Raw genomic sequence first — 25,161 nt, 5'->3', positions numbered from 1 at the left:
TAACAGCTAGGAGAGGGTGTTGCGTGTCTATGACTTTGCAATTGGCCCTCTGCACTTGACACTCACTGACATTACTCAGGGCAGGCTCCATGAGCCCCTGTCCACCTGGCCCCTTACAGGCAAGCATCGCCTCTGCTTGCAGATTTTTTATATTATAAATGAAGTTTTTAGGGATTTCTCTATTTATTTAAAAGACATAGTGACAGAGAAAAGGGGATGAGACAGATCTCCCATCCGCTGAGTCACTCCCCTAAAGGTGACAACAGCCAGGTCTGGGCCAAGCTGAAGCCAGGAGCCTGGAGTTCCATCCAGATCTCCCTTGTGGGTGCAGGTGCCCAAGCTCTTGGGCCACCCTCTGCTGCTTTCCCAGGTGCATCAGCAGGGAGCTGGATCAGAAGTGAAGCAACCAGGACTTGAACGTCCATATGGGATGCTGGTATTGAAGGCAGCAGCTTAACCAGCTGTGCCACAAAGCCAGCCCTGTAAATTAATATTTTTTTCTGAATGGCCCATTTTTTCTTTGTCTCCAACTAGAGTCACATCTGTGGTGTTATTGGGTCAAAAGGAATAACCCTTTCTCATGGCCACTTAGCTTCCCATTGATCCAAAGGGCTGGCCCTCAGGACCACCTAGAAGAGCCATTTGCCCAATCTCCCAGGAGCCCTGCAGTGGTGTCACGGCAGCCCAGCCTCAGTGGGTCCCAGGGGTAAGGGAAGGGAAGGCATGGGAAGCAGAGGAAGGAGTTCATGACCACGTCGGGGAGCACCTGCCCAGAGAAGGGCGAGAGGAGACATCACCCAGGCTCCTATTAGGGGACAAGCAGCCTTCTCCTGCACTTGTCCGTCCCTGCCGAGCTCCAGGCAAAGGCCACAATTCTCTGCCTGCCCTCGGACATTCTGTCCTGCAAAAGAGGCCCGACAGTTCTCTAAGCCCAGCCCCAACCGTGCCATTCTGCGCTGCCACCCCTGCTGGCACTTTGGTGCCCTCTCCTGCAGGATCAGGTCCCCAAAGTCAGCTGGATTCAGCACGCTCAGATCTCCTCCAAGGAGAATTAAATGGCCCTTCCCCATAAGTGCCCTGAGCCCCGGGCCTCCCTGCTTTTCTATTTGCTGCTTCTTCCTCCTGGGATTCTCTTCCCAGACCCTGCACTGAGCCCAGCCCAGGCCACAGCACCGTGGTGGGCACTGTGCCTTCCTGGCTTCTGGCTTGGTGAGCATTGAGTTCTTCTTGGTCCCCACCCCACACGCCTGGCTAGGAGTGCCCGGTGGGCAGAGGCTATGGCTCCTCAGCTCCTGCTCTCTGGCGCTGAGCCCAAAGCCTGCCCTCAACCAAAGGTCTTTCTAGAAGAAATGGGTAAAATCAGGGCCAAGTAGCAAGTTTTTCTATCAGATAAAAATGTCACAGAGAACTATGAGATAGCAAATGTGCGTTGGTTGGAGCTGTTTTAGAGCAAACACCCTTGCGGTTTCCAGGGCTGGCCACCAGCCTGCCCCAGAGCCGCCAGGGGCTCTGACAGAGGCCTTCCTTTCCTCCACGCCATCAGCTAAGCAGCTGCCACCTCCAGAGCAGGCCCAGGGCAGAGCAGAGCGAGACTCAGCTGGAGCTGGGCCTGGGGAGACCTGGGGGACCCGGCAGCATGGGGGGCTGCAGAGGGACTCAGGGCTAGAAGATCGGTATCTGCTGGCCAGGAGGGACACTGAGGCTCGGCGAGGGACAAGGTCACACCCTGCCTGAGCCCAGGGCTCCTCACTCCCCAGACTGTGTCCCTCCCGGAGGCCCCAGTGCAGGACCTGCAGGGAGGGAGGCAGCAGTGTGGGAGGAAGGGCCCAGGGCTCGCTCTCTCCAGCCCTACCTTGGCCTTGCAGCTCATCACTCTGAGAACAAACCCAGACGCCGCGACGCAGAACAGGCGGTTCCAGTTCACGCAGAATCAGAAGAAAGAGGACTCAAAGACGTCTACGTCGGTCACCAGCGTGAACCAGGCAAGCACCTCCCGCCTGGAGGGCCTACAGTCGGAAAACCACCGCCTGCGCATGAAGATCACAGAGGTACTCCGCCCCAGCCCTCCCCACCCGCCCCCCCTCTGTGGGAGCCCAGGCAGCAGAATCTGTGGGTGGAGGCAGCTTGTCCGAATCCTACAGGATCTCACCGGCCACCTGGCCTGGTCTCGGAAAGCCTGGCAAAACCAGACTCCGAGAACAAAAGGAACACCCAGGGCTGTGGGCCCGCACTCCCTCTCTCCTCTCTCCATTCTGTTTGTCCCGACACTAATCTGTAGCCACCTGCATGTCTCTGACGTAGAGCGAGAACAGGAAGTAGAGAGAGACTGCAGTAAACAGGACCTTAGTCCTGAGGGTGCTTTTCCAATTTGATTGATTGGTTGATTGACAGGCAGAGATAGACAGTTCCCATCTACTGGTTCACTCCCCAAATGCCCACAACAGCCAGGAGTGGGCCAGATCAAAGCAGGAATTCAATTTGGTCGCCCATGAGGGTGGCGGGGACCCACACACTTCAGTTGCCACCTGCCGCCACTCAGGATACATAACAGCAGGCAGCTAGAATTGGGAGCAGAGCCTGGACTCAAAGCCAGGCATGCTGAGATGGGATGCAGAGAGCCCAAACCTACCTCAAACACCCTCCCCTGGCCTGAGGGTGCTTAACTGGCTCCTGGCTGTTCCAGGGAGGTCATCACGAGATCCCTTGGTGCCCAGGCCAATCCTCAAACTCCAGACTTTCAATGGCAGAAGAGGAACCCAACTCTACCCCCTTTTCCTCATCTCCCTTGGGTGCAAGGTGTGATGGGACCCAGGAGTAGAGAGGAACCCTGGCTCACTGAGGGGGCGGGAAAAGAACGCAGAAAAGTGTGTTGGTGAGGATGCTGGCCAGGTGCAGGGAGCAAAAGACCCAAAACAAGGTGGCCCAGAAGCCGTGTCTCTGTCACCTAACAGCCCTGAGAGGGTGAGCAGCCGTGCTCCCCATGGCCCTTCCTGGACCCGATGCCTTTGCAGCCACTCCCAGGTGACTGCCTCATGGGGCAGGTCCTGGCCTCGGGCAGGGGACAGACAGGAAGTCCTCGCAAGAAGCTGCCTCTTAACAGGCAACACAACACAGCACCTGTTTGGTTCTGCGCCAGCTAAGTTGGCAAGGACCTCCGTGAGCAAGGCTAGCCACAGAGGAGCTTGGAAAATGCAGTCTCCCACTGGACGGTCACAGGAGGAAGTGGGAGGGAGGGCGGCCAGACGAGAGACAAGATGCCCAGTTAAACTTGAGTTTCAAATAATCAATCCTGAGCCGGCGCCGTGGCTCAATAGGCTAATCCTCCACCTTGCGGCGCCGGCACACCGGGTTCTAGTCCCGGTCGGGGCACCGGATTCTGTCCCGGTAGCCCCTCTTCCAGGCCAGCTCTCTGCTATGGCCAGGGAGTGCAGTGGAGGATGGCCCAGGTGCTTGGGCCCTGCACCCCATGGGAGACCAGGAAAAGCACCTGGCTCCTGGCTCCTGCCAGGATCAGCGCGGTGCGCCGGCTGCAGCGGCGGCCATTGGAGGGTGAACCAACGGCAAAGGAAGACCTTTCTCTCTCTGTCTCTCTCTCACTGTCCACTCTGCCTGTCAAAAAAAAAAAATAAATAAATAATCAATCCTATTTTCCAGTATAATTATATCCCCATTCAATACTTGGGATCTACTTATAGGTAACGAAAGGACTTGTTCCCTGAAATTCACCTTCAACTGAAGCTTGTTTTTAATATGCTACATCTGGTAGCAGGTGCACACACAGCCACATGTGTGTGCACCTGCTGATGCCTGCTGCAGGACACGCAGCCCCCCGTCAGTCCCCTAAGCAAAGTAGGACGGATCCTGTCCCTCAAGGCGCATTGCAGGTTGTTTTAATATCAGACTTCCCTAGGGTTACTAATTCCATGTCTGTCTCTGACAGCCCATGTCTGCCTACACACTCCAGCAATGCAGAGTTCACGGTCACACCCTGTGATCCCAGTAGCCCTGCCATTTAAGTGGCACAGAAAGTGCATCTCTGTCCTCTCCCGCGTGAAGATGTGTTGAACCATCTGACTACTTTGGGGGCTGACCTCAGAACAGCACTTCATAGTTTGTAAGGTCCCCACCCCATGTATTGTAATGGGGATCCCAACTGCCACAAGCCCCTTCCCTGACCAGCACACACTGCCAACCATCCCCCAGGCTTCTCTGAGGCTGTATCACCCAGGATTCACACCCGATTCTTATCATCGTGGGGGTGACAGAGACCCATCCCGACTGACTCCCTGCTGATGTGCTTTTCAGAACAATGTCAGTCTCAGAGCAGACTAGCCCTGCACGACTGTCCTCCCCACCGAGGGTCCTGCCAGGGACCAATGACGGTAGCCACGGTAATGCGGTTCTCGGAGCAGCTTAGCTTATTGTGCGTGATCTCATTTAATCCTCACAACAACATTTAATCATGCCTGCGCAAGTTAGGCCTGATTACCACCCCATGCTACAATAAGGAAACTGACACCCGGTTCCCATGAGCAGTGCAAGCCCAAAAAAGAGGAGTCTGGGATCACTCCCTGGGCCTGTCAGAACCAGAGCTCTCACTACCTCCTGCCCCTGCCTCCCTGGACTTGCTCAGCCTCACCATCAAGGCTCAAGCCTACACTGAACACATGATCACCGAGCTCCGCTCCCTCTCATCATTGTTCTCCTTGGACGAGAGCTGGCGGGGTCCTTCTGCATGTCTTCCCCAAGACGCGGCGGCCAGGGGTGGGGGCTCGGAGTCAGCTGGAGCCTCTGTCTTGCAGCTGGATAAAGACTTGGAAGAGGTCACCATGCAGCTGCAGGACACCCCAGAAAAGACCACCTACATTAAACAGAACCACTACCAAGAGCTCAATGACATCCTCAGCCTCGGGAACTTCACCGAGAGCACAGGTAAGGGGGGGCTGGGGCTCAAACCGCAGCCGTCCAGCTTCTATAGATGAAGAAACTGGGGCTCGCAGACGGCCAGGGACCAGTCTGAAGTCGCACACGCAGAGCTGTCGCCGGACCCCAGGTTGGGGTCTGCCTGGGGCCCCCCAGGCCCCACCTGGCCCTTGGGCTTCTTTTGCTGTCCCTCAAAGTCTAGCTGCAATGCACACGACACGGCCAGCATTTCCGGTGTACTGACCGCAGGCACATGTCCCCGTGGTCCTTAGCAGTTCACTACAGTTCCAAGTGCCCGCTCGTCAGTGTTCAAGGAAAGGATGGGTAGCGAGACCAGGTGTGATGTCTGACTGACCTAGCATCTGGGAACGCAAACCATGCCACAGACCGGTCGTGCCTGCCTGCCTGCCTGCCTGCCAGCATAGAACAGAGTATGTGTTGGGAAGCGACCAGAAGGGGGCACCCTTCTGCCCTGTTTTGGAAGTCCGTCTGGCACCCTCCAAAGGGAAGCCGCAGCAGCTCTGCTGGCAGGAACCTGCCCGGTGGACACACTCCCACATGGGCCAAGATGAACCCAACGGCACTGCCAGTGTCCAGGCCCCAGTGGGTTACGGCAATGTTCACTCCCACTGGAGTTACTGTTGTCACTCTCTTCCATCTTTGCCAATCTTAGCAAAAATGCACCTTGCAGGGGTTTCTTCATCCTTGTAGCCCTGCACACCATGAAGGGGCCTTTAAATGAGATCCTGGCATCCTAAGTTAAAGGTGCCCCTTGACTCTCTGTGTTTCCCCCCCTTTTTTTCTTGGAAGAAGGGGGGCCCAGAGCAGGCCCCACAAGCCCACAGCACACTGCTTCCAGCCCTGGGCACAGGCTCCTCGGCTCACAGCCCTGGCCCGGAGAGAGCTGTTAAACAGACCGCAGTTTGATGAACAGAGGGAGACAGTGGCTCTTTCATTTTCTCTCTTTGAGCAGTATCCTAGGAAGCTTGCCTTGAGTTTTTAAAAATATTTAGGACTAGCACTGTGGCATAGTAGGCTAAGCCTCCACCTGTGGTGCTGGCATCCCCGCTGCTGCACTTCCAATCCAGCTCTGCTAATGCGCCTGGGAAAGCAGTGGAGGACAGCCCAAGTGCTTGGGCCCCTCTACCCACACAGGAGACCCAGAAGAAGCTCCAGGCTCCTGGCTTCCAACTGGCCCAGCTCTGGTCATTGCAGCCATTTGGGGACTGAACCACTGGATAGAAGACCTTTCTCTACCTCTCAAATAAATAAATTCCTTCAAAAATAGATTTAGTTATTTGAAAAGCGAGAGAGAGAGAGAGATCTTCTATCTATTGGCTCACTCCCCAACGAGCCACAACATCCAAGGCTGGGCCAGGCTGAAGCCAGGAACCAGGAACTCCATCCAGGTCTCCCACGTGGTGGCAGGGGCCATCTGCTGCTGCTTTCCCGGGCGCATTCACAGAGAGCTGGACAGAAAGCAGAGCAGCCAAGGCTTGACCCAGAGCTCCAGCCTGGGATGCGGGCATCACGGGTGGCTGCTTCACTTGCGGTGCCACACTGCTGGTCCTTGTGGATTTTTTTTAAAACTGAGTTAACTATGTTATCATTTCAGATGGGGGAAAGGCCATTTTAAAAAATCACCTTGATCAAAATCCCCAGCTACAGTGGAACACAACAGAGCCCTCTCGAACATGCAAAGATCCTATAGAAGATATAAACTCCCCAGAACAGTAAGTACCTGCTCCTTGAGAATAGTCCCCCAACAGGACGTGACTCCCGCACGGCAGTTTATAATAGGCACTGTGCTTTCACAGCCTTTGTTTGATTTACACCCCATAGCAACCCTGGAGTGCGGGTCAAATGATGATGTTCCTTTTACAGAGGAGAAAACCGGTATTCAAAGGGGGAGGCAGCTTGTCCAAGCTCACTTGCTGCTCTGTGCAGGAGTTGAGATTTGAACCTGGGTTTGCGCATCATCAAATCCCATGTTCTCTACCATAGCATGCTGCCTTTGCGATGCCTGAAATTGAACCCTGCTAAAGGCATTTACCGAAGGCCTGAGACCGTCCCAGGTGTCAGGTGTAGGTGCTGGGGACACTTCGCTGCAGAAAACACACAAAATCTCTCTTTTTGTGGAGCTCCCATTCTCTCTGGCAGGAAAACAACTTCATTAAAAAAAGCAAGACACATGTGAGCGAATGACAGGTGCCTGGGGGAAGAGGAAGTCAGGGAAGGGAGGCGGGAGTGTCCTTGTAAAGAGGCTGTGCAGAGGGCACTCAATGAGACAGTGCCGTCTTGGCATGGGCCTGACACCTGGTGGTTGTGGTTCTCGCCACCCTCCAGCACAGGGGAAGCAGAGGCTGGGAACCTGGACTCTGAACTGGCCTCTGGGCGGTGACAAGCAGGGCAGAAGCAGCAAGGGCAGCCAAACCGCCAACTGCAGCCTCTCGTGGGCCACTCAGTGTTAGAGCTGACAGTCTGTCAGCCCCATCAGCTCCGAGGCCTGGGCCTCTGACAGCCCAGAGCAGCTGGCGGTGGCCGCCTGGCAGTGGCTGGCAGCCTACCTATCCGTTGCCTCCACAGCGGTAGAAGCACCTTGAGGGTACGGAACAGTCTTCCAGGTGCCTCTGGGCTGGACGTGGTTTCCAGCACTGAGCGAGTTCTTGGCAAGTGTGTGTTCAAGGAACGAAAAAGCAAAACAGCATCCTAACTGCAGACCGCTGTGACTCTGACAAGCGCAGGACGGATACCCGCCGTGCCTGGGCCAGGGCACCCTCCCCCGTCACAGCTGATTCTTCCTGAACTCTTGGCTCCCACCACCTTGCATTAAGCACTAGATCGTGGCCAACACTATACAGGTTCCACTTTCATTTCAAAGTGAGCGCTCTAGCCCCAGGCACACCTGTGAGGGGAATATTGGGAGAAGGCTTTCTGGCCAACAGGAACTTGGAGAATGGGAATGGCGCTTCATCTTCACCCTAAGTAAACCCCAGGGGCACCCCCTGTTGGGATGAGGTAGCCCTCGTGAATGGATTTGTCCCCACCATAAAGCTGTGTGGCATCACAGAAGAGCCCCGGCTTCCCCAGTCCTGGTTTCTCCTCCGTGAGTTAGTGACATACACTCCCTGCTCTTCCCTCATCTGGTAATGGGAATAGCAACTTCTTTTGCCTATTGGGCTTTTTTGCACCTGGGTATCCAGGCACCGGGGACACAGGAGGCGTCGGAACCCCGTGGCTTCCTCAGGAACTGTAGTATGCGAGGTGTGCAGTGGAGAACGACGCAAAACTGCAGCTAGCTGCACAGAGCTTGGGGGCCATCCCCGGGCAGGCTCCCCAAAACCAGCCTTCTCAACAGCGAGTGTGACTTAGCCACACCACAGTCCCTAGGACCACTGAGGGTGTGGCAGCGAGAAGGGTGCTGCTCATCCACGCCATGCAAGCCACCCTGGCTCAGCCCCACCTCCAGTGTTCACTGCTGTCCTTACTGGGTGTTCACCAAGGGCTGGCGGGGGGTGGGGGACTTCGAGGAAAGGGGGGGCTCATGCTCTAAGGCAGGCAGCATATAGAGGATGACATTTAATTTTTTAACATTTATTCAAGAGGCAGAAAGACAGAGAGCTCCATCTGCTGGCTCACTCCCCAGATGCCTGGAAAGGAGAGTGGGGGTGAAGTGGGGAGCCAGGAACTCAATCCAGGTCTCCCACACAGGTGGCAGAGACCCAACGACTAGAGCTATCACCCACTGCCTCCCAGAATCCGCACAGCAGGAAGCTGGAATCCAGAGCCCAACCCAGGCACTAGGAAATAGGGCGCAGATGTCTTCATTGCTAGGCCAAACATTCAACTCCTTTTACACTGGATCTTGTGGGGGTCAAAGGCAGAGAAAGAATATTCCAGAAGGGAAACAACATGCGCCCAGGTGACACAGAGGCCCCCACCGGAGCCATGTTTCAAGGGCAGTGGCCACCAGTAAGCAGGGAGAGAGGGTGGAAAATGCCATCTGGAGAGTTTGGTGTGAGATGGATCTTGGGGAGCCCCCAAGGGGACCCCAAGAGGTGTCCTCTTCCCTTCCCCAGCTCCCCCCTTGGAACGATGACCCGAGTCACCAAAGAAGTGGGAAAACCAGAAAGGAAGCTGTTGGAAGCAGCCCAGCCAAAGGGATGAGGGTGCTGGACAGGCAGTGGCCTAGGGGAGCGAGGGAGGAGAGGGCTGCTGGGGTGCATCGGGGGTTTGCCAGGTTAGCAAACAAGAGAGAGGCGGAGGTTGGCAGCACAGCCCTGTGTCCCAACTGACCCCTCCTTAGTGATCTGGCCCAGGAGCTCCAGCAGAACATGTCTGTCTTGTCCACTGCAGTCCCCTTGGTTATGCCCAGGGCTGTAGCTGGTGCTGGCTGGCTGGGGAGGTGACTGGCTGGGCACATCTCGGAGTCAGAGAATCAGGGAGCTCTCTGGGGAGCAGCCCGGCTGCCTACACTAACACTCCTCCCTGTCCTTCCCTGCAGCATCCAGCGCCGGCTGTCCCTCCAGCTCCCCATCCTCCACCACGCCTACCTCCCGTCCATCGGAGGCGTGGACGCCAGCTGCGTCAGCCCCTGCGTCAGCCCCACCGCCAGCCCCCGCCACAGACACGTGCCCCCCTCCTTCCGAGTCATGGTCTCGGGCCTGTAAGGTGGGAGGCCCGGGGCCTCCCCGGCGACACAACCACACTGGGCAGGGCCGTCTGCTCCAGGAGCACCGTCGGCTCTGGCTGCGGAGAAGCTGGGCGCCACGGCTGGCCTCTCGGGACTGCTGGGACGGCACTCAGGGGGACAGGACACGGGGGCCTTGGCACCTGACCTCGAGCCTTATTTGTGAAGTTCTTATTCTTTCACAAAGAAGAGGAATGGAAATGACTTCTTCCTTAAGTCATTCCTCCCGCCAACGAGGAGGAGCTGGTGTATTTGAAACTTGCAAAAAAAAAAAAAAAAAAAAAAAAAAGTCTAGACAAGGAGAGAGGCAGGTGCACCACAACTGGAAGTCACCGTGTCCCTAAGCAGCCTCGGAAAGAGGCTGGGGCTTCTGGAGAAAGCGCCTCCGCCCTCTGCACACACGTCCCCAGCCCCAGGCCAGCCCTTCTCCTCCCTTCTGCCAGGGGCAGCGGGTGGGCAGGGCCGCCAGCTCCAGCGGCCAGTCCAGCCCCCTCCCCCAGCCTCTCTGGAGTGGGAGTCTGCAGAAAGGGCACGGCCTGCACGTGGAGGGCTGGGGTGCCAGGCAGGCGGACTCACAGGCCCCCAGGGCTGCCATCACCCAAGATGTTTGTTACTCTCTGATAAATGCCACACATTAACACAGTAACACCTGTGCCGGGGACCATGGGAACTTAGCGGCTGGCACCAGGCACTCTGCCGTGTTCACCGACAGTCTGTCACGCACCCACCACACCGGCCACGTCCTTGTGTCCCCCACCCCGCTCCCCCGGATCACAAGGGGGCCGCCCGCCCCACCCATGGAATGTCTGTTCCCAGCAAACACGATAAGGAAAGATTGTGCACTTTAACCTCTCGTCAGGGCCCAAGGGCTGGCTGGGATGTTTTGTTTTGTTTTGTTTCCGCTGACTTCGTTTCTGACCAAAGTGAATTGAGGGCATTCTGCTCAAAGACATCCCTGGTGACCCAGGGGAGAGAGTTCCTGGCCGAGGGCTTCCCTTGGCTTCCAGAAGGCGGCCTCCCATCCGGCAAGCCAGTGAGCCCTCCCCCTGGGGCTGGCTGGGGACGGTCAGTGGGCAGATGGAGCCTCACTCGTAAGCTCGCTCTTCCCTTCTCACTGATGCCCAAAGAGCATTGGCCTGGCAGCCAGGCAGAGCTGGGTTTCGGTCCTCCATCCCTTCCGACTCCCTCCGTGACCTTGGGCAAGTCACTGGTGTCTCTCCCAGCCTCAGTTTCCCCTCTGTACCAGACTGGGGTTGAGACCACACACCCCCAACCTGCCTACCTCACAGGGTCACTCTGAGGATTGAAACTTGATCTCGGCCAGGAAAGCTTCGTACCCTGACCCGTGAGGTATTCCTACGACCGTGACCTCCAGCCCTCCCGACGGCGGGGCTGCGGCCCACACAAGCTTCCAGCACAGCCGTCTGCCCAGGACGGCCAGGCCCAGCCGGCCGCAGGGAGGCTCCCGGGAACTTTTCCCACATTCCTAGACAGGCTCATTCTTCGCTACAGAAAGGCCTGATTGACAACGCCCGGGACGTCTGCACAACCGAGCGGCTCGCTCACTCCCTAAAGAACCCTAAAGGCAGCTTCAACAGGCAGGCAATAATCTCCTCCCAGAACCACTGCAGTCAGGAATCCACTGTTGTCACCACCAGGCTTTGGCGAAAGGGCCCATGGGAACCACCACCACCACCACCATTTTAAAGCACTCCCGATTTTGCGTAGCATAGCCTTCCCCACCCCTCCCTGCAGAGAGAGGTTATGGAGGTACTGTAGCTTTTAGGGTTAAAAAAAAAAATGTGAACACATCAGCAATGGAGTTGAACTCATTCCGTTTAGGCACTACGAACCGGTGTTGTCACTCACTGTGTATGACCAGTATTCACCCACTTTCTTGACTTCACCGAAACCAAATCTTAAAGACCACATTAATTTTTCAAAGGGAAAGAGAACTAATTGTACATACTGTAAACACGCACACATACACACACACACACACACACACACAACAAATCTGTAGAAATATTACTCCAGCATAGCAGGACACAAAGTATCAGCCTGTGAGCGGTGAGCGTGTGTAACCCTTTGTGACTCCTGAGCCTATGCCGTCTCCTAGGTTAACCCACAGAGTACACCCTCCGTCTTACTGATACTGTAGGTTTACCGGTTTCTTTTTTAATTAACTTCCCTGCGAATAACGAGCCCCCCAGACGTGACTCGAGCCCTTCGATGGTTCTGTTCTTTCACACGCGGCAAACCCACTGTCCATTTCCGAAGAGGCTTCGGCCCGGAAGGCATCTTCCGACACAGTAGTGCACAAACGCTTCCAATTAGACTGGAACTGCCAGAATCAGATGTAAGTGAGGAGTTTCTCTCGTGCCCCTACTGCATGGTATCGATTTTTAATAAATTGTTGCAAATTTGTTTTTAATGAAGAAAAGGGGAAACCTGATGTCTTTCCTGCCTGCTCTTCCCATAACGCGGGTCGGCCCCGCCACCGTCCCCTGCTCAGGTCGGGGTGCAGGCCGGGCTCCCAGCTCTGTCCCTTCCTTCATACACTGCCCTTCCCAGCCTTCTGTGACCATGGGACCCCAACTTCAGAGTGATCCAAGGGGGAGAACCTGACCACAGCTGGGCCAATAAACCCTGCCCCAGGATTCCTCCCTGGGAGAGATTCACTTGGCACCAACACGGAGGAAGCAGAATCGATAGCTGAGGCCTGATGGGGTCTAAGCCCCTGGGGAGCTGTGCCTGGCAGCACCCTGGACCCTGGCGTGCTCCATCCGCCAGCCTCCTTTAGATTCTCTATCCTCCCTTAAATTACCCTTTTTCACTTGGTGAGTTCAAGGTGGGCTCCCATCACAACCAAATGATTCTTAAAAAGATTTATGTGAAAATTACAAAGAAGGAGGGAGACAGAGAGAGATCCTCCATCTGCTGGTTCACTCCCCAGATGGCTGCAACTGCCAGGGCTGGGCCAGGCTGAGCCAGCAGCCAGGACCGGGATCCCCACGTGGGTGCAGGAACCCAAGCACTTGGGCCATCTTCTGCTGCTTTCCCAGGCCATTAGCAGGGAGCTGGATCGCAAGTGGAACAGCCAGGACTTGAACCAGCACCCATTTGGGATGCCAGTGTCACAGGCAGCGGCTTTACCCTGCTATGCAACATCAGCCCCCAGCGACCAGAAGGTTCTTGACTACTGTGGAATGCTCGCTAACTCCCTGGCCCCGACTGCCCCCCAGGCCTCAAGAGCCTGCAGAGATTTGGCCCTGGGGGCTGCCCCATGAGCCGCCTGCACCTCCTCCAGCCTGTGGCGCCCTCAGCTGGCATCTCCATGTCTTCCTCCTGGACCCCGGACAGGAAATCCACTCCTCCTGTTTTCGGGAGAATGCCGTTCACTCACATGGCACTGGGTGCCTCCTCACACTGTCCCCTCCCTACCCCGCACCCCGAGCTTCCTGAGGGAGTCCGAGCTGCTTCCTTGGCACAGCTGTTCCTCCCCGGGGCACAGAGCAGATTCCCCAGGGCTCAGCAGAATCAACCTTTTGGAGCAGGCCCATCAGGTTGGTTGCTGGACCTGAACCATCAGAGCAAAGGCAGACGGGGCCATGGGACTGGCTCAGGCCTCGGAGAGACTGGCAGACTTCATCAGGGGGCTGGGCCCACGCAGCCTTCCAGGACGGGGGTCCTCAGTGGTGGAGCTCCATGCACGGTCCCTGCTCCACACCACCTTGGGAGGCAGGCTGTGCAAGGACAGGAGTTAGGTCCAGTGCCGAGGAGGGATTCACCCAAGGCCACGGGATGAGTCTGTGGCACAGGCAGGAACAACTGGAGTTGTGTCTGGTCTCACTTCTACCTCACCCAGACTCACAGAAATCAGCGCCAGGCAGCACTGCAGCGAGTGTCCTGTCCAACCCCGCACTCTGTTGGGGGAAACAGAGGCCCGGTGAGCGAGCCAGGGTCAGCCGGAGGTCCCGCGAGGGCAGGCACGGAACATCGTGGAACCCGGATGCTCTGGCCGCGAGCCTCAGCTCTTGTCTGTTGGGTCCACCTCCTCACCCTCGGCCCTGAACCACAGCAGAGTAAGCAGAGTGGCGAGACACCAGCACACGGAGCCACGTCTCAGCTGCCACGGACTCCAGACATCTTCACGCCACGGCTGGGCGCACCTCTGGGCACGTCTGAAAGGGAAACGCCGTGTGCCAGGGAAAGCCCTCCCTCCCTCCCTCCTGGCATCACTGGCGGCCTTCACGCCTCGCTGGGCCCCCAGGACCAGGGTGTGTGTGAGCCCGAGTCGAAAGGGCCGGCCCAGGAGAGCGCGGCACACTCCCTTCCGGTTACAAAGTGTCCTCTTTGTCTTCCTTTTCTCTTGCCTGGTTCATTTCTGAGGTAAAAATAAAATCAAATCAGAATATTTGCCAGCTTCCCAGTGAGTGGAAGCCCTGAAGTCTCCTCATCCTAGGACGCAGAGACAACACTGGGATGGGAAGAAGGTTCCAGAACCAGTAAGGCTGGACCGCCTGCCAGGCCTGACCTTCCGGGCAGGTCCCTGTACTCACCTACAAGGATCTTCCTGGGGACAGCTCTAACTGCCTGGAAGCCGGGGATGGCAGAGGAGGCGGTGCTGGGGGTGGGGGGCTATAAAATGCAGGCTGGTGGCCACGGGCAGTTCTGCCTCTCCAGCCCCCTTCCTGCCAGCCTCCTAGAAGCACAGCTCTAACTCTGGAAGGAAAGAAGGGAAGCTATTGGGAGGGAATCTGGAGGGACCTCCCTTGCTCCCAGTCCTGACTCAGAGATTGGCTCAGGGATATGCTCATTTTCCAGGCCCAGCCAATCGGAGCCCTTCCCAGGATTTCTGTCCCAGGTTTGGAATCTTGCCCTCCAGCTGGAGAAATGAGAAGAGAGGCATGGGCTCTGTTCACATCATCTGGGCTCAAGGACCAGCAGTGGCTAAAGCCCTTGAGCATCAGCTTTGAGCAAATATGGTCTCCTTTCTGCTTCCAGAGGGTGGAGTTCCAGATGCCTAGAACCAAAAGAAATCTGTGGGATGCAGGAGGGCTCCTGGCTGTCTGAAACGTGAAAATTCCACCTCCTCCCCTCTCCTGGTGTTGACGGACATGTGGGAAATAGCTCCTGGCTGAGCGGGCAGGTGGCTAAGGACATCTGTGGGGACAGGGGGCTCAAAGAAGCCACAGGAGACTGAGAAGGGGGTCCTTGGGCCAGGCCGAGGATTGGAGGGCCTGCATGTCCCTAAGCAGGGCCCTGTGATTGCTCCACCATCTCTGCCTTGTCACATGTCTGTCCCTCACCTTCTGGGCTCATCACATTCTGCTTAGCCTTGAAAGGCAAGGTCTGGGCAGAAAATGATGGATACATTCTCCTGAGAAAAGAAGTCCCTGGGGCCGGCGCTGTGGCGTAATGGGTAAAGCCACTGCCTGTAGCACCAGCATCCTATATAGGAGCCCATTCAAGTCCCAGCTGCTCTACTTCAGAGCCAGCTCTCTACTATGACCCGGGAGAGCAGAAGAAGTGCTAGGCCCCTGCACCCTCACCGGAGAACCCGGAAGAGGCTCAAGGCTCAAGGCTCCTGGCTCCTGGCTTCAGATCCACCCAGCTCTGGGCCTTGGGGCCATTTGGAGAGTGAACCAGCAGATGGAAGAAATCTCTCTCTCTGCCTCGCAAATAAATAAATCTTATTAAGAAAGAAAGAAAGAAAGACGACGAGGTCCCTGCCTACCTCCACCGCATATCTCAAGCCCCAGAGGCTCATGCACTCTGGCTTGGTCTGAGCCGTGCATGGTGCTGGGTGGTCCTGCCTGGTTCCTCCAGCTCCCACTTTCATGAGCCTCGTGCACCCTGGGGAGCATCCGCTGGGCCCCTGCTGGTTGCCCCTGCCAATGCTGGGTGCCAGGGGAGCAACAGGAAACAAGTCTCAAGAAGCCACAGGTTAATGGAGAGACAGCTGCATAATGATAAAGTGATGACAGCATGGGCTAAGCAGCCAGCCCACTGGGGAGTCAGGGCATGCTTCCTGGGGCACAACCTCCAACAGGGCTGCTTCCTGGGCCTGCCACCTGTACAGTCACTGTGAACGGCCTCTTGTGTGGCTTCATGCTCTTCCATTACTGTGGGGAGCAACTCAGACTAGACTAAGTTACTGGAATTAAGACTTATTCTATGCATCTGCTCTCCCACAATATGGCGCTGAGAAGGGAGAAACAGCTTCTACACAGCTGCCTCCAGTTCAACCAATAAACTGTAGGACCTGCTCCTGATTGGAGGAGAGCAGCGTACTCGGAATGTGGGTAGCAGAGTTGGGATTGGTGGAAGAGGACTATAAAGGAGGAGAGAGACAACATGCACCAGGTACATCTAAGAGGAACATCTGAGGGAACACCTGTGCAGCCCCCGAGAGAGCCGGCCGGCGGTGTGCCGCTCCCCTGCGGAAGTGGGGAAAGTGGCCAGGGGGAACTGCCCTTCCATGGAGGTGGAAGGGACGGCAGCCAACCCGGGAAGAACCAGCAGCAAACCCGGGGAAGGCCGAGCAGACAAAAGAACAGTGCAGGGTCCTGTGTCGTTCCTCCACGAAGACGGGGAGCGACACATTACTGCTTTGAAATTCTTAGTAACTGTAATTCTTTTTTAATATATTTATTTGGAAGCCAGAGACTCAGAGAGCTTCCATCCATTGGTTCACTCCAACTGCCTGCAATGGCTGGGGAGGAGGCTAGGCTGAGACAAAGAGTTGGGAACGCAATCTAGGGCTTTCACGTGGGAGGCAGGAACTCAACTAATTGAGCCGTCACCTGCTGCCTGCCAGGGTGCATGCCAGCCAGAATTGGGAACAGAACCGGGACTCGAACCCAGGCCCTCTGATATGGGACACAGGCCTCCCAGGCAGGACCTTAACCACTGTGCCCAGTGCCCCCACCCCATGAAATTCTTAGTAACACTGGAGCATGGCGGTTAGCATTTTCATTTTGTGTGGAGCTTCCCAAGTTGTGTGGCCAGTCCTATACTTAGGCCCAAAGATGAGCAGGAGCTATGGCAATAGAAAGAAAGAGGAAGGCATAGGAAGGGAACTGGCAGCCCAGCTCGGTAGGGTGCCGTGGCCATGCCTGAGTCAACTGGGTTGCTGTGGGCTAACCATTTGCCCTGGAATTTGTGTGGCTCAGATCCTTGAATGATCAGACAGCTCACATTCTGGGTGTGATAACATAGGTCGTATCTCTAAACCATCAGGCCTGGGTGCCAACTATTTTTTTTTAAAGATTTATTTTATTTATTTGAAAGACAGAGTTAGAGAGAGAGGTAGAGAGAGAGGTCTTCCGTTCACTGGTTCACTCTCCAGATGGCCACAACAGCCGGAGCTGTGCCAATCTGAAGCCAGGAGCCAGGAGCTTCTTCCAGGTCTTCCCACGTGGGTGCAGGGGCCCAAGGACTTGGGCCACCTTCTGCTGCTTTCCCAGGCCATAGCAGAGAGCTGGATCAGAAGAGCAGCAGCTAGGACTAGAACTGGCAACCATATGGGATGCCGGTGCTTCAGGCCAGGGCTTTAACCCACTGTGCCACAGCGCCAGCCCCTGGGTGCCAACTTTTGCTCCACTCACCTGGCTGTGTGGCTTAGAATGATTCGCTCAACCTCCCCCAGTCTGAGATCTCACACCTCTGAAATGGACATGGTGTCTCACCTGCCGCTGTTCTGATGGCCACAGGGCTTCACGCGAGGGAGAGTGCTTCGTAGGCACTGAGCTAAGCTGTGCTGCTCCCAGACAAGAGGCAGGTGATGCGAAGGGCATCTATGGGTGCAGCAGGACCCCCCAGCTTCTGGCCTCCTCCAACAGTATACATCTCGGAAGAGCACCGTTAGGGACGTACCCTGACAGGCCGTGATGAGGAAAGGTGAGATTCTAAAGGCAGAACAGTTCTACTAGAAAGGACCAGAAATTTGGGGTAGATGGAGGGGAATGAGAGAGCAGTGGGCAGCAGTCAAGTAACAGGGCAGTGTGGCTAAAAGACTTAAGAAAGGGATGGTAGGGTCAGTGTCGTGGTATAGTGGGTAAAGCCACTGCCTGCGACACCAGCATCCGATATGGGCACCAGCTCGAGTCCCAGCTGCTCCATTTCTGATCCAGCTCCCGGCTAATGGCCTGGGAAAGCAACGGAAGATGGCCCAAGCGCTTGGGCCCCTGCCACCCATGTGGGAGACCTGGATGAAGCTCCTGGCCCAGCCCTAGCCATTGTAGACATTTGCAGTAAACCAACAGATGGAAGATCTCGCTCTCTCTCTTGCTCTCTAATTCTTCCTTTCAAATAAATAAATAAATCTAAAAAAACACCAAAGAACGAACAGGATGGCAAACCTTTGGTTTCAGGTCACAGTTGTTATAAAGAAGACCCTCTCCCTCCCTTCATTTCCTTCATTTCACCCTGCTTGCAACACGTCCCTAAGCCTTCAGTAACATTCACTGCACAAGTCACAGCCCCGTGGGGTTGGGTAGAAATGAAGGGAAAGGGAAAAGTCTAAGGAATTTAGAGGGAGGCCAGAGTGGGGACAAAAGCAGCAGCAAATGCCAGATGTGGAGGGGTGAACATGCTCTCCACACAGGCAGGGCTTCGGAGTGAGGGCATCGCGAGTGTATACACTCCCCTGAAATCATGGAGATCGGCGAGCCACCGTGAGCATGGCCAGAACAGGAAGTGTCGATTAATCACATCCAGAGCTCACCAGGCTCACCAGGCAGTGACATCGAGGCTACACTAGCAATGGCAAGTGCATGCTCCCATGGAGTCACAGATCTCAAAGATCCTGAATGCACAGGCAGAAATACCAGAAAACAAGACCAGGAACCCCATGGTCAAGTGGACCTCAGAAGTGAACACACACAGTGTTCTGAGCGGCGTAAGTGGGAGCAGCTGCCAGCCTGGAGGCTCAGGTGGTGGTGAAGGGCTGCTTGCTTGGCTGTTTTTGTTCTCCAAGGTCACAGGTGCAACAGGTGCACTGGGCCGCTCTCATCCACCTGGAGCTGCCAAGTCCCAGCACAAACTGCCTTCTGTGCAAAGAGAAGATTGATCTCCCTCTATTCAAATTCTAGCAGAAAAGACACGGAGCAGTGTTTCTCAGATGTGACAAACATATGGACACCTTTTAAAACACAGTGTTGATTAAAATATTTTTATTACATTATCTCTATGTGTTCAAACTAGATATAAACTCGTGGGCAGAGTCTTCGTATCAAGGCCAAACAAATGTATAAATTAAATACAAACAAACCGACGAAGCCAATGAAAGCGACATTCACCACTCAGATGGCGTGGGAAAGATGAGGTTTTGCTGGGAAATGAATGGCAGCTCACCGCGCAAGCGCAGGCCCGGCCGCTCCCAGGCCCGTCCCTTTGAGGGCAGCCAGCCTGTGGTGATGACTCAACGTTCGCCCTGCCTTTCTGTATTTAAACAACTGTGCAAACGGCATTGCTTGAGTATGCACTACACCGGCTCCAGCATCACTGCCCTTCCAAAGCCACCCTCGTGTTTTTATTCTCATGGGCCCCTGACAATCACAGGTCGCCAGGTAAGGCCGACCATCGGAACTGTGATTGGGCGCAGGAGCTCAGTTAGTGCTCGGCCATGTGGCTTGCAAGTGTCATCTCACTCCGCTCTCAGAAGGACCTCAGAGCGGAACGCGTGAGCACCACCCCTTGCAGCTGCAGGCACTCAGGCCCGTGAGGGGGTGCCGACCTGGGGCACTCTGTGGGCTCAGAATCTGACCCCAGTGATCTGACGTCAGAGTACAGCCTGCTTGCCACGTCACTGCCTCATCTGAAGCAGCTGGCCCAGGACAGGCTTCCTGCAGTCCCTAGAGACCATCCTGCAATGAAAACACACCTGTTTTCTATTTTATAAGAAAGTACAGGGGTCGGCGCTGGGGCATAGAAAATAAAGCCACCACCTGCAGTGCCGGCATCCCATATGGGCACCAATTCAAGTCCCAGCTGCTCCACTTCCGATCCAGCTCTCTGCTATGGCCTGGGAAAGCAGCAGAAGATGGCTCAAGGCCTTGGGCCCCTGTACCCGTGTGGGAGACCCGGAAGAAGCTCCTGGCTTCGGATAAGCACAGCTCCAGCCATTGCAACCATTTGGGGAGTGAATTAGTGGATAGAAGATATCTCTCTCTCTCTCTCTCTCTCTCTCTCTCTCTCTCTCTCCTTCTGCCTCTGCCTCACTCTGCCTTCCAAATAAATAAAAATACAGACCATCACAGCATCACCTGAGACTCTAAGTGCCAGACTGAAGGCCTCTATCCCAGGCAGTGGAGAAGCCAAGGCCAGGCATTGCTCCAAAAGGACAAAGAAGGCCAAAGTGCAGCAAACTCCAAGGAGACAACTGGGTCTCTGTAAACACAGCACTTGGGACACGGGATGGAGAGCTCCATGAGGAAGGGACAGCCACATCACAGGAGGTGACTCAGAGAGGGAGACTGGAGAGGGAATTCCTACTGCAGATGGCAGACTGGCATGGATAAGCCCAAAGACCCAGTGATTAGGCTCATGTCATGTGAGGGAGACACACGTGTCTCCTCTTTCTAGGATACAGAGTGTTCTCATTGTCACTATGATTAAGTGAAAATCCACAGTTCTAGTTTCTCCCACAACACATACAAGGGACCTCCTTTCTATAGGTTCTATGTTCTGGGGCTCAGACAGCCTCCAACACGTCCTCTCTTTAAGATTTATTTATTTATTTGAAATGCAGAGTTACAGAGAGGCAGAGAGAGACAGAGTGAGGTCTTCCATCCACTGGTTCATTCCCCAAACGGCTACAACAGCCAGTGCTGGGCTGATCCAAAGCCAGGAGCATCTTCCTGGGTCTCCCACATCGAGTACAGGGGCCCAGGCACTTTGGCCATCTTCTACTGCTTTCACAGGTGCATTAGCAGGGATCTAGATTGGAAGTAGGGCAGCCAGGACTCAAACCAGCATCCACATCAAATGCCACAGCGCCAGCCCCTGGTGAGAGATGTGTAGGTCGCTATGAAATGCACTCAGAGGGTTGATTATTTGAGTTCAAGTTCTGTCTCTCACGCGTGCGCTCACTCGCATGTTCTCCTTGCTGGATGACCTTGTGATTGCTCCTCCGCACTAGCCCTGACCACCAGCACAGATGCTAGACATAGGGGCTGCCTGATCCTGAACTGCAACCTCCAAACTAGAAAGCTGAAATGAACCTCTTCTTCCCCATGAAGGTCCTCTTGGAGCTTTAGTTAAGGTAATACAAGTCAACTAATACATAACTCACAAGAACCAATGATTTCTGGGGCTCAGACAGTATTAGACGTTAACATGCGTTAATGCTTTCTGCGGACATTCACTGTGCTAAGCACCTAAAATTCAGTCTCCCATAATCATGTAACAGCACTATGGAGTCGCTAGTATAATCACCTTCATTTACACAAAGAAGCTCAGGCACAGAGACGTAACAGGTCCAAGGTCACACATCTCATGAGTGAGCCAGAATTCAAATCCGGACAGTCTGACTTAAGACAGTATTAAACCTACAAAGGTATGGCCAAGATCCGATACCAAGGGGTAGGCATTTGGTGCAGTGGTTAAGATGCCCGTGGCCCATGGCCAAATGCCCGGGCTCCAGTCCCAGCTCTGTTTCCAATTCCGGCTTCCTGCTAATGTGTGCTCTGGGAGGCAGCAGTTGGTGGCCTAAACACTTGGGTCCCTGCCACTCAAATGCAAGACATGGATTAAGTTCCTGCCTCCCATCTTCAGCCTGGCCTTGCCTTGACTTTTGTAGATTTGAGGATTGAACCAGCAGATGGGAACCCTCTCTCTGCCTTTCATGTAAAATAAATAACTGTTTTTAAAAAGACTTGACACCTAATTTTAGTGGGAATTACCTTCCTCTACTTGTTAAGTGACAGTGCTGTTTTGTTTTGCCAAGCATACCAAGAACGTAAAACACAGAAATCTATTTTCATTTTCCTGACTTACAGACTTATACATTTTAAGCTGAAAATATTCCTTGTGTTTTTTCATTCTTTAAAATATAAAATTATTCCTCAAGGTGGGTTTCCCTGGAACTAAGGTTTCTTTTGCAGAATCTGCTTCACACTCAAGATTTGAAATGGGGAGCCGGCGCTGTGGCATAGCTGGTAAAGCCACCGCCTGCTTCCCACATGGGTGCCAGTTTGAGTCCCCACTGCTCCACTTCTGATCCAGCTCTCTGCTGTGGCCTGGGAAAGCAGTAGAAGATGGCCCAAGTCCGTGGGCCCCTGCACCTGTGTGGGAGACCCAGAGGAAGCTCCTGGCTCCCAGCTTTGGATCAGCCCAGCTCTGGCCGTTGAAGCCAACTGGGGAGTGAACCAGCAGATAGAAGACCTCTCTCTCTGCCTCTCCTTCTCTGTGTAACTCTTGACTTTCAAATAAATAGATAAATCTTAAAAAAAAAAAAAAAAGAGAGAGAGACTTGAATGGAATACAAAATAGAAGTGCAGTCGATGCCTACAGTATCAGGTCATCTCTTTCAAGAATCTATAACTAAATGCTGTGCTTGACATGTGGAACCAAATTTCCATTATGTTCAGTCAAGCAGGCTCTGACTGATGGAGCGGTCGTTTGTTACAATGGTCCAGCGGGGAGCTGGCGAGACCATTCTCGTCTCTCAGATCATGTTATATTGTGAGATAGACAAGCCAAACTAGACACTGCTTCTCTGTCTCTAGTTCCCAATGATTGCCGTTTGCCTAATTCAGTCTTTTATGGAGAAACTCTCACTCACCCAAGCTGTGCGTCCACTTCCTGGTGAGTAGAAATCAAAGCCGCCAGCAGATGTAGCTGCCACATGAAGGAATTTATTTGCAGCAAGTAGAGACCACGGGGCCACGGCCCCCCAGGCCAGGGGAGGTGGGCACCCTCTTTCTTAGGGGAGATGGACATCCAAGAAGGAAGTACTCGTCGTCACCTGTAGGAATGGGCTCACGGCGGCACAGAGGCCGCTCAGAAACTAGCTAGCACACACACGGTAACAAGGCTAAAGCTCTCCTAGGGCAGAGCTGAGCACTGAAATCAGGGAAAGTGGGGCAGGCGTTCGGTGCAGCAGTGAAGGCGCTGCTTGGGGCGCCCGCTCAGTGGATGCTCCCCAGGGTGCCTGCGGCCCATGCTGGAGCACCTGGCGGGAGGCCTGCGTCCTGCCTCTTCTCCAGCTTCCTGCTAAAGCACGCCCTAGGAGTCGGCAGCTGAGGGCTCCAGCACTTGGGTCCCTGACACCCACATGAGACACTGGGATCGAGTTCCCGGCTGCTGACTCTGGCCTGGCCCAGACCTGGCTGTTGCGGATGTCTGGGAAGTGATCCAGGAATAGAAGACCCTCCCTCCCTCCCCCCCCCCACTTCATACGAAAGTGATGATAAATGAATACTTTTTTTTTAATTAGGGAAAGGTTAATGCTCAGACATTTGCATGTGCTCAGCTGTCCCGGCTATAGTCATGACTGGTTCCAGCTAGATCTTTTTTTTTTTTTTTTTTTTTTTTTTTTTTTTTTGACAGGCAGAGTGGACAGTGAGAGAGAGAGACAGAGAGAAAGGTCTTCCTTTGCCGTTGGTTCACCCTCCAATGGCCGCCGCAGCCGGCGCGCCGCGCTGATCCGATGGCAGGAGCCTGGAGCCAGGTGCTTTTCCTGGTCTCCCATGGGGTGCAGGGCCCAAGCACCTGGGCCATCCTCCACTGCACTCCCTGGCCACAGCAGAGAGCTGGCCTGGAAGAGGGGCAACCGGGACAGAATCCGGCGCCCCGACCGGGACTAGAACCCGGTGTGCCGGCGCCGCTAGGCGGAGGATTAGCCTAGTGAGCCGCGGCGCCGGCCTCCAGCTAGATCTTTGGCTTAGTGGAAGCCACCTGTTTGCTCTGTCTGGGCCCGGAAGGCAACTTTTGACGAAATGTTACTGTTCTGCCTGGTCACGCCAGGGAAGGATTCCCCACAAACCCTGTGGGTTACAACACGACTGATGATAAGCAGGTCTATAGGCAAATGACTTGTGGGTTAGATGAACCTAATTCCATTAAATCATATGTATTTGAAAACCATTTGTGCCAAATAAGCATGATTTCTTTAGATTTATGATGAATTGAGGATGATATTACTCAAAAAATAAAATGTTCAAAGCGTATGATGGTTTGCTGATCAGAGTCTAAAGCTTTTCAACATGTTGTCGGTAACATTGCATAATCACCTCCGGCTAGCTTCCTCCTTCCCTAATAAGGGAACTAAAAGTATGCCTCCCTAGGAGAAGGACAAGCTTGACATGGAAAAACACCCGTATAACTTGAAGCATAAGGCTTTTTAGGGCCTGCAGTAAATTCTTGTTGTGAACACAAACACGTTGTTCCATTGATAGAAAATTAGCCTCACATACCTTCACTAAAGAGGTGAGTTAGAGGAATCTTTGAAATACGTTGATTTTAAGAGTGTCAGATTAGCACCTTCATGTTTGAATATGCTGGGGGCTGTGGCTATGGCTTTGTGCCTCACACTTGATGAAAGAGCCAGGAAGTACCAAGCACGCAGGAGCGCAGGACCCACAGAGGCCACAAGATGTCGCTTTCCTACAGGCCCGTGGTCCCCACCCACCTTACCCTGGCACAAGGAGGCGGGGGGGGGGGGGGGGGGGGGTTTGAGCTATTTGGATGTAAGAGGCAGAAGTGCGTCCATTGGATAGGGAGCAGCCAGGGCATCTAGAACAGGGATTCCATTCTTACGTGCCTGAACTGAAAACACAATCTTTTTTCCTCTTCATTTTCTGTTTCCCCTGGAGCAGCCCTAAGACTGTACAGATGAGGGATCCCAAACCAAAGGACTTCCATCATTATCTTTTTTGTTTTCCTATTTGAAAGGCAGAGAAATAGATGCAAACAGATGGAGATCTCCCACCCACTGGTTCATTCCCCAAATGCCAGCAACACCCAGGGCTGGGCCAGGCCAAAGCCAGGAGCCACGAACCCAATCAGGGTCTCCCAACTACTTGAGTCATTACGGCTCCCTCCAGGGGCTCACATTAGCAGGAAGTTGGGATCGGGAGCGGAGGGGGGACTTGAACCCGGGCACTCTGATATGGGATGCGGGTGTCCCAGGTAACATAACTGCTGCCCCCCACATCCGCCCTGCCATCACTACCTTCCGGTCTCCACACACATTCAGTGGGATGTCCTGGGCAGATATTATGATCCCTGCCGTATAAATGAGGAAATGAAGGCCTAGACAGGTTATCATCGGCAATGATGTTTCCAGTGGCCAGGTTGCTTCACACCCAGCACCCACACTGGAGCTTGTACACCCTGCCACCCTGCCCCTCCCCTGTCCCTCATAGAGGAGGTGGTTGGGTGCAGGACTTAACCATTTTGTTTTTGGAAAATTTAGAATACGTTAAACTAATATGAATCTGTACTTACACAAATACTTATAAAGCAAGGCATCTGAGAAATTCTGTGGCTTGTTGGAGCCACTTCAGGCTGGGCCTGGTCTGGGCTCCCAGGGAGCGTGT

At 54.5% G+C, this 25,161-nt stretch overlaps 1 protein-coding gene across 1 annotated transcript in view; it reads left to right on the top strand.

The window, feature by feature from the left end:
• GABBR2 (gamma-aminobutyric acid type B receptor subunit 2) overlaps positions 1 to 12,056 on the top strand; it is a 368,126-nt gene extending 356,070 nt beyond the window's left edge. Inside the window, exons 16-19 of the mRNA XM_051843712.3 lie at positions 1,866 to 2,048; positions 4,803 to 4,932; positions 6,539 to 6,656; positions 9,428 to 12,056. Coding sequence (XP_051699672.3) covers positions 1,866 to 2,048; positions 4,803 to 4,932; positions 6,539 to 6,656; positions 9,428 to 9,593 — 597 coding nt within the window. The 3' untranslated portion in view covers positions 9,594 to 12,056. The remainder of the gene's footprint in view (positions 1 to 1,865; positions 2,049 to 4,802; positions 4,933 to 6,538; positions 6,657 to 9,427) is intronic.
• Positions 12,057 to 25,161: the final 13,105 nt, after the last annotated feature.

The sequence above is a fragment of the Oryctolagus cuniculus genome, chromosome 1 (genome assembly GCF_051225735.1).
Source record: "Oryctolagus cuniculus isolate XC-2025 breed Fujian yellow rabbit chromosome 1, ASM5122573v1, whole genome shotgun sequence".
NCBI lineage: Eukaryota > Metazoa > Chordata > Mammalia > Lagomorpha > Leporidae > Oryctolagus > Oryctolagus cuniculus.
Note: the sequence above shows the minus strand (reverse complement) of the source record. Positions and strands in the feature narration are given on the sequence as shown.